Genomic DNA, 14,779 nt, shown 5'->3' on the forward strand with positions numbered 1-14,779 from the left:
GGTGGAAACGGTTCTCCGTTTTGTCTCCCGCAAGCTGGCTGAGAATTTCAAAGTCTGTTTGTTTAATGATTTTGAACTGTGATATCCGTATAAAAAATAACACTGACATGGTCTCCAATTTGTTATGTGCCATGGAGCGAAATGGTATTAAATTAGAAGCAGCTCGTAGCGTTCCGTTTGATGTAAGCACAGGCAAATTGATACAGCTCTGTTTTCTAAAAGAGGCTCACTCGTTTAGTGTTAAATCGAGGATCGCACAAGTGTTTTCAATGATGTTTAATTGTAGCCATCCAACAGAGACTGTACATTGCACAGAGCATGATATATGAAAAAAAAAAAAACTCAATAACTTGGCTCGGTTCTGTATTATCTACTGTGAAAAAGAACCATCTGACGCTTTTATTTCCATCTCACATGGCAAATTAGACCTTCGTTCTTCCAGCACGCCATCAGCCGTACAGATGTAATGTGGTATCTCTTAAGATAATCTTTTGTTTAAAGTCTGCAATCCTCCTGATAATGATAAACCTGAATGTTTTTCTAGGAGTGGTAATCTAAGTCAGAGACCAGGAGGGCTGCTACAAATTTCTCTGCCGAAAAGAATCCTACATGATTTTATAGAGCAGCTCTAGTCACTGGAGAAGCATGGTCATTCCGGAGAGCAGACGTTCTCAGTGGTACATTTTGTACCCTTTAGGCTCTATACTCAACATGGAACCACATGGCTGATTCATTTCGCATGGTGGGGGGTATCTCGAAACGGCCTTCCTATGGGGTCTTCCAGATTCCAATAAGCTTCCTGCTTGCAGACCTGCACAACATAGAGATCAGATTGTGAAAAATGAGGAAAAGTCCCTCTTCCCTAAGAATGGCCCTTTCCACCAGTGGAGGCAGATGGGGGTTGGTTTTTGTGAAAAGGGAAGGGAGCTACACACTTTCCCCCTTTCCTGATTGTGAAAACCGGATTCCAGAAGACCTTTTATGGATAGGCGTGGGGGCAAATATGCTCTGTGCTCCATTTCCTATCCAAGGTCCTTCAGTATTGGGAAGGTAAGCATGCTGTTTGCCTCTGTCTTTGTCATTGACTTCAATTAAATTTGATTTTGACTGGAAATCAACATGAACAGTGAAGTCAATCAAACAAAGGCAAATTCAGCCAACCCTAGTTATAGTTTATGGCCGTGTCCCATCATATACCTTGGGATTTCCAAAGCAAACATACCAGTTGTCATGTGGCCTACAGACAAGGGCCGATCAAAATGCTGGTGGTATGCCATTGCCATTGTGATTGGGCCTTGCCAGTACTAGCTGCCATCCAGACTTCTTGAGAACAACCTCTATGATTTGCCTAACTTAACGTAATAACTATGCCATTATCCTTTCACCAAACTACAGTGGCTGGTCTTCTAACTCTATTGAGCACCCTTTGGCATTCTTCACTTTTGCCTCCCTGAGCGATCTAAAATATGAGGATAGACTCACACATGGAGAGACGGAGGGACAAGCTGGAGGTGCAAAGAGAGAATGTTTATGGAGGACTGTTCACTGATCACCTGAGGCTTTACAGACAGGTTAGAGTATGGCCTTTATAACATGGGAAAGAGCTTAATATAATGTTCAGGTCTTAGGGTAACCCCTTCTAAAATTACTATATCCAGAACTCAAGGTATGGTCACTGGGAAGATTGTCACACTTACAGATAGCCAAAAACATTATTGGTGTCACTGAAACTGATCTGAGAGGCACAAATTGAATAATGCTCAAAGTACCCCTAGCAACTTCTGAAGGAACCCTAAGATTCCACAGAACACTGGTTGAGAAACACTGGGTTATAGCGTGGGGTAAATAGCATTAATGTACAATATACCAGGGATGGTCAGATGAATTTGTGGAAGTTGATTTTTCCTTGCATTTGCAAAATTTATTTTTCTCGGCTTTACAACTTTATTGCGAAGCTCCTAAATGTGATATTGTCACCAAAAATCAGCGATGCTTCATTCCACTTCTAGCTGCTGAAAAGAAAACCTGTATACATGCAACACCGTATGTCAGGAAGGTGCATTAGGATAACACAGGAAGCTCACTCCCAGAGCACCAAAAAGACAGGTGCCCTTGACATGTCCATTTGGAAGGACTGACCTTTGTAGATCATAATTTCTCCCCCCACATCCATGTAAATTTCTAACGCTCAGCTGTGCAAATTGAGGTGTAGGTGAAAAAAAATGCTCTAAATATTAAAACCAACTGTCTCCCAAATGACAATATATCGAGCCATAAATAATTCACGCGACATTCGCTTCTCTAACTTTCTTTGTGAGCTTTTCAAATTTTTACCTCCCTCCTCGGGGGTCATATGTTTCCCCAGCAAATTGTCCAAAATTGGTCATAATCGGGCACATGCTCAACGTTGTGTAACTGACAGCTTTCCATTAACAATAATGCGTAATTCAATTGACAGCCATGAAAATTTACCTAGCAATATGTTGTCGTTAGAGCCAACTGCTCTTAGCATTTAAACGATCCTTTCAGCGAGCCTGCTAATTCCTGCAGGCAAATATTCCTTGTCGCATTCAATAGCACCATAGATTAAGTGGCAATAATGGAAAAGCAGTGCCAGCTGTATGCGGAAAGGATAAAGTGCTCGGGTGCCATGAGTGACGACGGCAAAGCCGTCTAATAGGTATCTCAATATTTTTTTTTTTTCTGCACAAATACCTCGAATAAAACAGGGATTGTTTAAAGTGAACCTGTTCTTTGTCCATTGCCGATCAAATTCACGTGTTCATATTACTGGCTGCCCCAATAGCAGCTTGTATACCTTCCATCAAGTACTCTGCAGGGGTGGAGAGGCCTTTCCACCTTGGTTTTTGGTGACTGCTTACTTAGACAGTGGTATTGTCACATAGTAGATAGACAAGAGCAACAGTATAAGCCTATGATAGGTTTGCCCTTGCTCCACAATTTAAGTAGATAGGGAGTGAAGCTTGCCCTGCTTTGGCAAAAAAACAATGTCACCTTACCCATGCAAGGAGATGCAAAAGTTTCTCTGCATAGTTTTCACCCCCCTCCTATGTAATAACTTTATCTATACCTCCCAGTGAGCGCCTAGCTCCTCAACAGCATGAGCTAAAATCAGGTGTATGGGGAGGCGAGGGACAGTGTCCAGCACAGAGATTGTCTGCTTGGTCTAAGTACCCCCAAAAGGTAGCAAACCACATTTTCCTGGAAGTGTTGGGTAGCCTTGCTGGTTGCAGAGGAGTGAGGGGTTGTGGGAAAGCACAGGCAAAATGAGTATAAAGGGGTCAAGGGGCTCTATCATGAGAATTTATCACACAGTTTCAGACTCATATTGAATACCCTACAGTGAGAGATCAACTCATGCCACATCCCTTTTACTAAGCAACCTTAGAAGAAAAACAAAAAAGTTATTTTCGGGACTAATAATTCTATATGATGAATACAGGGAACATTTGCCAGTAAATTTCTAAAAATCATTTATTTGTAACAATATAAATACATAAGATTAACATCAAATATAAATATCCAAACAGTCTCTTATTTTCTTATTTCTATTTTTGTTATACGCGTTTCGCAGAACAATGTCCGCTTCTTCAGGAACAGCAATAGAACTAAGAGACTGTTTGGAGATTTATATTTGATATTATTATTATTATCGATTTGAATTTTTACACATTAATGGTTTTTAGAATTTTTCTGGCACATGTTCACTGTATTCATAATATAGAATTATGCCTAAAACGTCCCGAAAATAACATTTTTGTTTTTGTTCCTAGGTTTGTCAAACAGTTGTTATGTCAGACCTTCTTACTTCTTTTCAGGAAGAATACAGAGAACAAAGCCATCTTCCTATTTCCCTCATTCTAATTTCCATACCCCTCAGTCTTATTTTCATAAATGTGGCTCTGCAGCCACTTTCCTATCTATATGAACTCTCGAAAAGCCTCAGATTATATGTTAGTGTTGCTTTTCTGGTAATAGACCACAGTGGACCTTGCTTACACCACATCTCTGGTGTCCAGTTCCTCCACATGGGCCAGGCATTCGATAAACCTATGGGTGCTATAAATATTGTTGGCAATGTCCCAACATTTGGTATGAAACTATTACACTATAAATAAATAATACCAGGAAAATGTTAATTTATGCTACAAAAATGTACATTGGTTAGAGATGCTACAGGATCGGGAGGGTGGGTGGATGTACACATGTAATGTCAAACAAAACAGTTGTTTTGTTGTTCCTTCTTAAACCTTTAGAGAAGAAAGAAGTGGATAGAAAATGGTTAGGTTGGGTTATTGCCATCTCATGTCAATAGCTGGATTTCCGGGCTACTGCTATGGCCTTATTGTTCTGGACTACAATGTTTCCCTCATAGGACACCATCTACTTGTTGCGTGTAGTCCTAAAGTCTGCATTAATTTCATTTGGTGTTCTTGTTTTCTTTTAAATGTTTTAGAAACATACTGGTGGAAAAATTGCTTCTTTTAAACTAATTATACGTTGCATGTACATACATGAAATTAGTAGTAGTTGATGAAAACTATACACACACATATATATATATATATATATATATATATATATATATACTTGAGAAATAATGAATTACTATATAATGATTCCACCAAATGTTCAGGGTGTTGGATCTACCAAAAGATCTGGTCATGCATAATAACTTTTACACTCTCCACAAACAAATTTGTAGTCTATTTATTGTATTACACTTCTCAGAGTCCACATTCCTGGCCCAGAATTCAAATGACAGTAGGCAAAACTTATGAAACTGTATGGTGAAATCCAACCAGCTATACTAAAACCATTATAGTTAATAGAACCATAATTGAATGAACCAGTCCTGTAGGATCATTGGATATGGCACACATGAACAAATCTGGTAATTTTTAGACATTTTTAAAAAAATGTACTTTCTAAAAAAATTGATAATTAAAGATATTTAAATACGATAATGTTTTTAGTCTTTCTTGAAATGTTTAGGACCTCATTTGAATTTGAAGGAGAACCAAGGCATAAATACACAGCCAAGTACTTATTAAATAACAGACCAGTTTTCACTGCAATACTTAACCCTACAGAAGGTCTCCTGAGTGACTAGATGCCTCTGAGTTGCATCTTAGGAGTTGGATGATGGTCAAAGTCATTCAAACCACTTCTTGAAGACCCAGGCTGTCCAGGCTGACAAAGATCTTAGTGGTGCATCATCAGGACAGCCTGAGCCCAGAGCTCCTCTATCCCGAACATCCTGACACATTCCTATGTGTGCCAGTAAGTGCAGGACTAGGGACCTTCAACCACCTACATGACATGAGAAGAGCCTTTTGCCATTATTATAATCTCCAGAAGACAAAAAAGTATATAAACATATTTTAAAAAATGTGGGGGTCTCAGGGTAGGGGGTGGAATAAAGCTCCAATTCTGCTGTAAGCCTTGTGTCCCCATTGAAAAGATTTCTCCCGACTTTCTCCTGGTGCTTAAAAAAACTTAGTTTCAAGGGCAGTTCCACTCTACATTGGATGTGACCAATGATTTGAATAAATGAGACAATAATTCTGATGAGTATATAAATAATACCTCTACATTGGGGTCATATTACTACATGCTTTGCTCTCGATACAGGTTCTTATATACAAAGTTCTGTTGTGATGAACTCCTTTGCACGAGGTGCCTTTCTGACTGGCGTTTCACACTTTAAAGTGGTGAAAAATATCTTCTACAATATCCACGGTCATGGCCTGACTGTAGGTGAGATATTTAATGCTAATGATGATATTCATTTTTTAAAGATGCAATTTAATCTAATTTGGCTGATTTATGACCAAAATTATTGTGTTTTGTCCATGCTTATTCTTGCTCCTGGCTTATTATCTCCATGTCCCCAAATTACTTACATATCCTTCAGGGATCTTTAGTAGTATCTGCTGCCTTAGGCCCCAATAAGCATTTCACTCCGGTCTCATGTTCCAAGTAGATCCAATCTAATGAGCTAATGAGTGCTTGGAAATTTCTGATTTATTGTGATATACAGTATATGGCTGTTCCTTCACTTCAGGAGTTTGTGCCTTTTGTATACTTTCCCTGGTTTTTATCAGACTGGAAGTTCTAATGAGCAGAATTTTGCCTCTCTCCTGCTAAGTTTTGTATTTTATTGTTCTGTACTTAGTTTTGGATTGTTACTCTTTTTATGTTTCCTCTTGCAGTGTTTTCCCGATCTTTTCCCAAAATAGATCTAAACTCTCAAAAAAAGAGATGTTATTGCTATCAGTTCTCTGTCACTGTCTGTTGTGATTTGCTTACTATGGCCCACATTTTACTGTCCATTCATAAAATATGGTCCACAGTTTGTAGCCTGCAAAACCCCTATGTTATCTCTGTTTAACATAGGAAAAAGAGCTCCGTAATTTGGGGAGATCTGGTCATGTACTGGAATTTCCTTCTGGTTTTCTTTTCAGCCATTCAGTTTTATTGTGCCCTTCCAGCCTCAGTCTTTAAAAGTGTGCAGAGTTCAACACACCATTGTAAAGCACATTGCTATGCTTTTAAAATGTTCAATCCCTGGAAGGGGCTGATGTGTAGGACCTTTGAACAGATAAACTGAAGTTCTCCTTCAACTTGTTGAATGATTTTGTATTGTTTGATTCTTTATTTTAGGAGAAACTTTTCATGGACCTTTGGAAATTAAGCATAACCTGATAATAAAAATTTCAGGCAGTGATGGCCTCTCCAATACTGAGATACTGTCTCCAGCTGCTCTCTACATCAAGTCACCTTCCAGCACCATAGAGGTAGGAGAACAATGTTAATAATGTAATGCAATGGTCTCCTTTCCTTATTTTAGAATGCCTAAGGAAGAACAAAGCTTAAATGCCAATACTAATGAACGTTATGTGTCAATGTGTCAAAAAAATCATATTGAATATTCGGCAGCCATCCTATTAGTATCAATATATTGTAAAAATGTCCTAAACCTCTGAATTTCTCCTATTACAGGTTTACCTGAACATATAAAGGTAAACCTAATTCAGAAAATCTTATACAAGCTTTGATTTGGTGTTCCTGCCATTAAGGTCCTCATTTGGGAGCTTGCTGTTATTGGGTATGAATCGGAGCCACAAGTAGGAGTTTCAGCACATATCACCCCAGCACGGTCAACTGTGATCACTATCAGAAATCAGTACTAAGAAATGACATGCCAATATAGCTGGAGTGCATGAAGATTGGAATAATAATAATAATAATTAGTTCAAAAGACACTTCAGGAGATCTAGAGCCCTGAGAGTTACCCACAACAGCAAAGATAAGGGTAATTAATAAGGCTCTGCAGGAGACGTGTACTTCTTGAATTTTATTATGATAACCTGTACTAAAAATATGCTGAAACCATTTAAATCCTTAAAGTTTTAAAGATATCCTTGGGGGTTATTAGTAAAAGTAAGACAATGTTCTACGAATGGTTCCTGAATTTCAGTGCCCCCTGTTTTGCTCAATCCCACTGTCCATCCAATGTATAGAGGGATACTTGGCATCCGGCAAAACTTTGTATTTCAGGAGCAGAAGGATTCCAACTAGGACGTACTGATCTTATAATTTTTCTGTCCTGAAGAAGCACATCTTGCGAAATGTGTTGAAAGATAAGAGACCCTAATACGCTCTATGTATATCCAATGATGTTGGTACATGTAATATTGCTTTAATACTTCAATACTTCAATACTTCTACTCATCAGCACAGCCCTTGCTGTGTGGAATGTAGGGGAAATTCCTGGGTTTACATTTCGGAGCTAAAGTCATACTTTCCATGGAAACCGGGAGTTGCTGGGTTGTGAAGGGGAAACTAAAATTATTATTAAAAGGTCATACAAATCTGACCTTCACCCTTCCCTTCAGTCTTGCACATTTGTCCAGTCTCACTTTATCTAATTTGATTGCACACTGTAAGTGACTCACACTATACATTAAAAGCTTCAGGCAGATTAGGCCCACCAAAAAAACTTGACTACCTCTGGCCCGCCAGATAATTCATTGAATTTTTAATAATGGGAGCCCAGTGTGCCGTGTGGGCATTACCTTGGGTAGTTTGCATGCAAATGCAGTCTGCCTAGTCAGGGCCACTCCTCCCACCAACACCAAGGCATTTTGATATTTTTGTATTTCCTTACAAAACATGGACCATCACTTGCATCAGGGTTGATGGCTCATTAGAGAAGTACAGAAGGCAGAAGGCAGGTACTGTGATTTTCAGGAAGCTATGAACAGCCTCCTGCCAGCCCATCCCATTATTCATGAACCTTCTGCATTGTAAAGAGGTGTAAAATGAAGAATATGCATGGAAAATGTCATTGATATTTTTATAAAGGGCAAAAAAGGAAAAAACAGGGAACACAAAATTAACACACACCATGAATGAGCCATGAATATAAAACACAAGTATTATCATAGTGTTATAGAGTACCATCTTTTGTCTTATTACACATGGTGGCTTTCTATAAACCAGCCTGCACCTCTAAAGCTTTGAACATTTGAGAATATACTGTATCCGTGCTCGAATGAGAGCGTTAAACCATTGCTCTATGATACTGAAGTTTTTTCAGGTGAGATTCCGAGCTCGTGTCAAGTTGTCCCCAGGCGTTCATAGATTACTCACTTTCACCTAAAATTTAACCTGCAGAACGCTGTAAAAATGCATTGAAATCAGAAACCAAATTGATTTCCACACAAACTCCCTGCTTGCCTAAACTAGCATCAATACGAGGGAGTACGCCTATGTGAATGAGTTGATTTAATGACCAGACTTACACAAAGTACTTTCCTCCAGTAGAAGTGCAATTTGGAAAATGGCATAAGGTAATTCTGGAGCTCGCTCCTGCCTAGAGCACGAGCGCTGATGTGGAAACAGACCGTGTCAATGACGAAGTTTGGTAAGCCTTTTTATATTCCGGAGAGTGGCGGAAGGAATCCCTTTTATCTATTATCCAAAGGCTATGGAGCCAATCAGCTGGAAAAAAATCAGCTTGGCTGCCAGGTACAGGTAATACTCATTAGGGAAATCCCCTGTGCTTAGGAAAGTAAAGGGAAATTTATTTTTAGCTGGTGGGTTCAGGTATACATCCAGGCATGACCCAAATTTACCCCCAAACCTAACTCTCTTCTTCTACAGCATGTCCAAAATTCTTTTAATTTGTTAATTTAATGGGAACTAGCATTTATTAGTCCATGTGATGTTATTGCCAGCTTTGTATAATTGTGCAGGGGCAACTGTTGGGACTCACTAACTTAATTTCCCGAGAACTCTTTCCCTGCACAGACTGGGGTTGACTTACTACAGGAGCTTAGGTTGTTTACTTGGCAAAGTGAATAACCAAACTGAAAGGAATAAATCAGATTGTATTACATAGGGATCAATATTTAGAAGGTTGCTGGCTTGGGAAAGGGCCAGTACCTCCTTGTTTGTAAATCTTCCTATCCTAAATTCTTTGATAAATCTTCCTATGTATGGGCAGCCATTGATAGTCAAGAGAGGGATATCCTTTTTATCTGCATGTAGACTATGGTCATAAAAATATGGCATAGTAACAGTAATTCAGTGTGTATTCACTTAGAAATTGTATTAAATTACACCTTTCAGTTACTTACAGGTCTGCAAGAGTGAATTCCCAACATGTTGCAATATATAAAGCCATCTTTTGAGCTCCAGTCAAATGACTTTCCTTGGCTTGAGATTATGTCATTGGATGCTAGCGGTGTGGGTGGTGGATTCTGGAGGACGACATGAAAGAGATACTTCACCTTGTATCCTATTTGATTGGTCATATGCAGGGTTAGAATGGGAACCTGGGGCCCACCAGAGAAAGTGAGAAGTAGGACTGAACAGAAAGTTCAGTTTTTATGGCACAGTAGCTTTTTGTAAAGGAAGCAGGGGCCCACCAGAGGGCACAAAAACACTTAATTTGGGGTTTATATTACCAGGACCCCCCATAGGTATTTTCTGGTTCTCCGGTGAGCCTGTTCAACTTTTTCCTTGTATGGATCCTTTGAATAGTCATGTGCAAGGTTGCATTGGGGTTCATGGGGCCCACCAGAGGGCACAGAAAAAACTAATTTGGGGTTCATACGACCAGGACTCACCAGAGGTATTTTCTGGTTCTCCTGTGGGCCTGTTCAACCTTTTACTTGTATAGATCCTTTGAATGGTGCACATGACCCTTCAAAGGATCTATACAAGGAAAAGGTTGAACAGGCCCAGAGGAGAACCAGAAAATACCTCTGGTGAGTCCTGGTCGTTGCTCTGGGGTTGATGGGGCCCACCAGAGAAAGGGAAAAGGAATTCCCCCCAGAATGCATAGCCTTCCTGACACAGTGGCATTTTCTGTAAGGCATCAGGAGCCATGTTTTTGTCATCAGTTGCTAGTAGTGTGGTGATGGAAGAAATATCTGCAGGAGGACATGAAAATGATGCTTCTCTTTGTATCCCCTTTGATAGGCCCTGTAAAGGGTTTGGATTGGGGACCTGGGGCTCACCAGAGCAAAAAGTAAAAAGGAAGGCCCATCAGAATGCAAAGCTTTCTTGGCATAGTGACATTCTGTGTAAGGCATTGGAAACCAGGGATCATCAGAGGGCATAAAAACCTCATTTAGGGTCCACCAGAGTTTTTTTTGGTGGGCCAATCTAACCTTGATTATGTTGTATATATAACATCCATTCACCAAGACCATAAAGCAGTGTCCCTCTCTAGCACTCAGATTACTCATCCTAGCACCTCTTTGGAGTTTCTACGTATGTATACATTTTATGATTACCAGACTGATGTAGAAATGTGCACTATGGAGGGCACCTAGTATGAGGCCTACTTAGGAAGCCTGTGTAAAAAGTACTAATGCCATTGATGTGAATTTTAACATTTCCTATTGGTTTGGAAATTGTCCAGATAATTCTGGAAATCCTCCAGCCAAGAACTGAAATGTAAAGGGCCTCTTTTGATTAAATCAAAGTATTAAATCATAAAATAACTCAAAGTTTTTCTTTTAGCATTGCTGGGTTATCTTTGTGCTTACATTTTAGGATAACTTGGTGTGCAGCTCTGGTTTTGGCTTTTTCTATCACTTGTCATCATCTGGACCTTCGAAAGCAGTAATGGGCTCATTCAAGTACAACGTGGCTGAATCCTGTACCAGGTGAGGAAAGGACAAAGAGATGAAGCTTGCACTGGAAGTAGTTATGGAGATTTAGGCTTTTATTATCAATCACACTTAATATATTCATTTATTAGCTATACAGTTGCAGTAGAACTTGATCCATAGTGCATGATTGGAGAATAGGAGACTCAGTATATATGATAAGTTGTACGTCAATCAGAGATAACTGGAATGGGACTGGCAAGTGTGGCATTTGCTAGATGGGCCGATGTGCTGGCCTAAAGGGCTTGTTGGGTGAATGCTGGTGGCTGCACATAGCATACCAAAATAATTCTCATACTGACCCTTTCTGTTATACATTGATCCTTCATAACAAAATCGTAGAATAACATAACAGACCCACCTCCCCTACATTACCAGGTTAGACCAGGCCCAGTGTAATTATATAAAGTTGCAGCTGTACCTCTTGCACCACTCACCACCATTGCCTTTGGTAGATCAAGGCCCACCATGGCAGAAACATCCAATGTCCATGCAAAGAGAACCCAAGCTGGGATATATACAGACTGGTTACTTACAAAAGACCAGTGCAACAGACTAGTCCATGGGTTTACAAAGAATTAATGCAAAAAACTAAATCTTTCTCCAACAGATTTGGCTTATGGATTCACCCTGAATATGTGCCCATCAGCAACCAAGTCCCGGCTACATTCCAAGACTTTACAACCTGGAAAAGTCGAGGTGGAGCTCAGGTACTAAACCACAAACCACTTTTTTTGTATTGGAATGGCATTTAATTAGGACATGTTTCAGTGCCACCGCTTGGCACACGCCTCACAAACTGCTAATGTTTACTGCAAATCTCCAAATGTCTTTTACAAATTGGCACATAGAAGAGAGAAAGAACGGAGCGTTCTTTCTTCGAAATCACACAAAGACATGAGGAAAATGGCATCCCTCCTAAATGGGGAAGATTAACATACTTTAGTGTTGCAAACAATCTGGTTAAATGATTCTAATTCTCATTTCTGGCTTGGCTTGCAGTTTAAACAAGAGAATGATTGGCTACAGTTCAGAGGGGCATTAGGAAAGATTAGTAGAGACTGGGAAAAATATCCTGATAAACCTGTTAAAGGGGCACTAACTGAAAAATATTCTTTGGGTAAAGAAAAAAAGCCACGTTTGTAGAGTTATTAAACATGAACTTTACATTGGAGCTGGGCTTATATTACTGCGTTGCAGAACCTCATGCTTTGCCACAATGCACGATGGTGAGAGTAACACATTGGTGCACTGTGGTGCTGTTTATTGTAAATGGTATCCCAACATACCTAGCTAAAAGCTTGAGTTGTGGAGCGCCGCAACGTATGGTAATGTTCTACCTTGCATTCTGTGTGTTGAATTAAAATAAGACATCCTTGCCCTTTTTCTCTGCACTCCCATGCACTAGCCCAGTGAATAGGCTGCCATATCATCTCAATGAATCCTAATGCAGTTGTGCTATTGCAGGTACTCAAGTGTGAACCTGGCCTGAATTCTGTACCTGTGCTTACTTATTGTCTGCAGATGTTACAGCAGTTTAAATATGCCAGGCGACAACTAAACATAAATAGCCTTGCTTTGTTGACATACTGGACACAACCCGGGACAGGCCCTTGAGATCTGTGACACCAACAGAACAGAAAGTAAATTGGAAAATATTATAATTATTACCTTTTTTGTAGAAAGCACCAACATATGATGCAGCAGTGTACAATAAATAGGGGCTGCGGGTGACTGCCCCGCATAGATACAATGTACAAATAATTACACGGGAGAAAATAAAAGTATAACAAGTGATATATTGAATGCTTTAATTTAGTACAAAGGTGTAGTCATCCTTTAAAACCGAACACTTGGGAGATTTCAAAACAGCATAAGTTCATTAATGTAAGCCCATTGAAGTCCAAGTACTCCAAAACTTACAATGGGAGAGGACGATGTAGCACAGAGGGATAATCTCTTCATTGTTCTGCTTCCCCCTTTTGTCCATACAAAGACTGGGGTTATGGGGTCAGCCTAGGCTGTGAAGAAGTTGGTTAAGTGATGCTGGCTGTCATTTACCCTGAAAGGCTAGAGACGTCTATTGGCATAAAAGTATTTTTGTAACAGTGACTTCTACCAACTTCAGAATTTCTACCAATGGTTTAAAAAAAAAATGAAAAGTAAATGTTTAAAAAGTCAAATTTAGCTCAATCATTAGGCCTGATTTATTAAAGCTCTCCAAGGTTGGTGAAGATACACTTTCATCATTGAAGCTGGGTGATCCAGCAAACCTGGAATGGATTTCTCAAAAAGTAATTTGCTATTTGTTCAATCTCAGACCAGATCCTTTCCAGGTTTACCGGATCACCCGGGTTCACTGATGAAAGTGTATCCTCCCCAGCTTTGGAGAGCTTTAATAAATCAGGCTCATTGAGCAGTTGACTATTTTAGGGTCTTGCAAAAGAATCACCAGCTTCAGTGGCTACCCATGTTACCTTAACGGACCATGGCACACTAGGGATATGACAGCAACACTTCAATTATGTACAAATCACCGGACAAAATAGGAAGAGAGTTGTGTATCTCCTATAAATCTCTACAAGTTTCGTAACGCAGCTCTTACTCTTAGTAATGGGTGGTTGTTTTGGAATAGAGGCTTTTTAGGTGGTGCCAGATAAGGTCCCCTTGTGTAGCTCCCCAGCTTGTAGGAAATGGACAACATAGGACCCCACAGAACATGGAACCCCTTGGAAGAAATGGATTTCGAGACTGGGCAAGGTGAATCTGAAATGATCAAGGAAGTAAGCATAAATGAGTAGGGTTACATATTTACTGCTTACATTTTCATTGTCCTACTTTATTAGTAATGTTGGTACTTATAGTGGCACCTTCCACCCCTTACTTCTGTGTTTGGAAGGGGTTCTACACATTCCTTACAAAAGTCAACATGGTCATCAAGGACCAATGACCAACAGACAGGTCCTTCATGACCTTTAACAACTGCCTTCAGGAAGATCAAACTTGTACCATCAAAATGTACCAACAAATGTCATAACAAGTCCTGTGTTAGGAGATGCATACCTGGCCGGTGATCCTGTGCTGTGTGCTACCGCTGTATCTCACCCTGTTTATTCTGCCTAGCAGCGTCATTTGAAGCAGCAAGGAGAACTAGGAAACAGTAGCATCTCCTGCTTCCCTTTAGCCATGCATCCCCAGCACATACATCCTACTCAGCATCCCCAGTACATTCTCAGAGGCTGTGCACCACTGAAGGGGAATTTAGGGGCAGATTAGTTCCTGGCTCCATCCTGACATTGGCTGATAGGACATTATAGCCTTTGTGTTCACAGTCCCCAGTTGCCTGTTGTAGGGTTGAGCTTGGCTGATCTACTGGTGGTATGTTAATTGTTAGATTTACTGTTGCTGATCTTGCAATAGTATGCTGCCAGGTACGGCCTTGTGTCTGTGACCCCGACTCTTCTTTGTCATTACCCTTAAATATATTCTGCCTGGTGGACTGATTACATGTGTATGACCTCTGGCTCTGTATTCTGGACTTGTCTCTACTGGAATCTTGGTACTGAAGT

General features: G+C 40.0%; 1 protein-coding gene across 1 annotated transcript in view; it reads left to right on the top strand.

Moving 5' to 3' along the window:
- PKHD1 (PKHD1 ciliary IPT domain containing fibrocystin/polyductin) overlaps positions 1-14,779 on the top strand; it is a 155,886-nt gene that overhangs the window by 129,237 nt on the left and 11,870 nt on the right. The window contains exons 37-40 of the mRNA XM_072410067.1: positions 5,656-5,781; positions 6,688-6,821; positions 11,095-11,207; positions 11,821-11,920. Coding sequence (XP_072266168.1) covers positions 5,656-5,781; positions 6,688-6,821; positions 11,095-11,207; positions 11,821-11,920 — 473 coding nt within the window. The remainder of the gene's footprint in view (positions 1-5,655; positions 5,782-6,687; positions 6,822-11,094; positions 11,208-11,820; positions 11,921-14,779) is intronic.

This window comes from Pyxicephalus adspersus, chromosome 4 (assembly GCF_032062135.1).
Source record: "Pyxicephalus adspersus chromosome 4, UCB_Pads_2.0, whole genome shotgun sequence".
Lineage (NCBI taxonomy): Eukaryota > Metazoa > Chordata > Amphibia > Anura > Pyxicephalidae > Pyxicephalus > Pyxicephalus adspersus.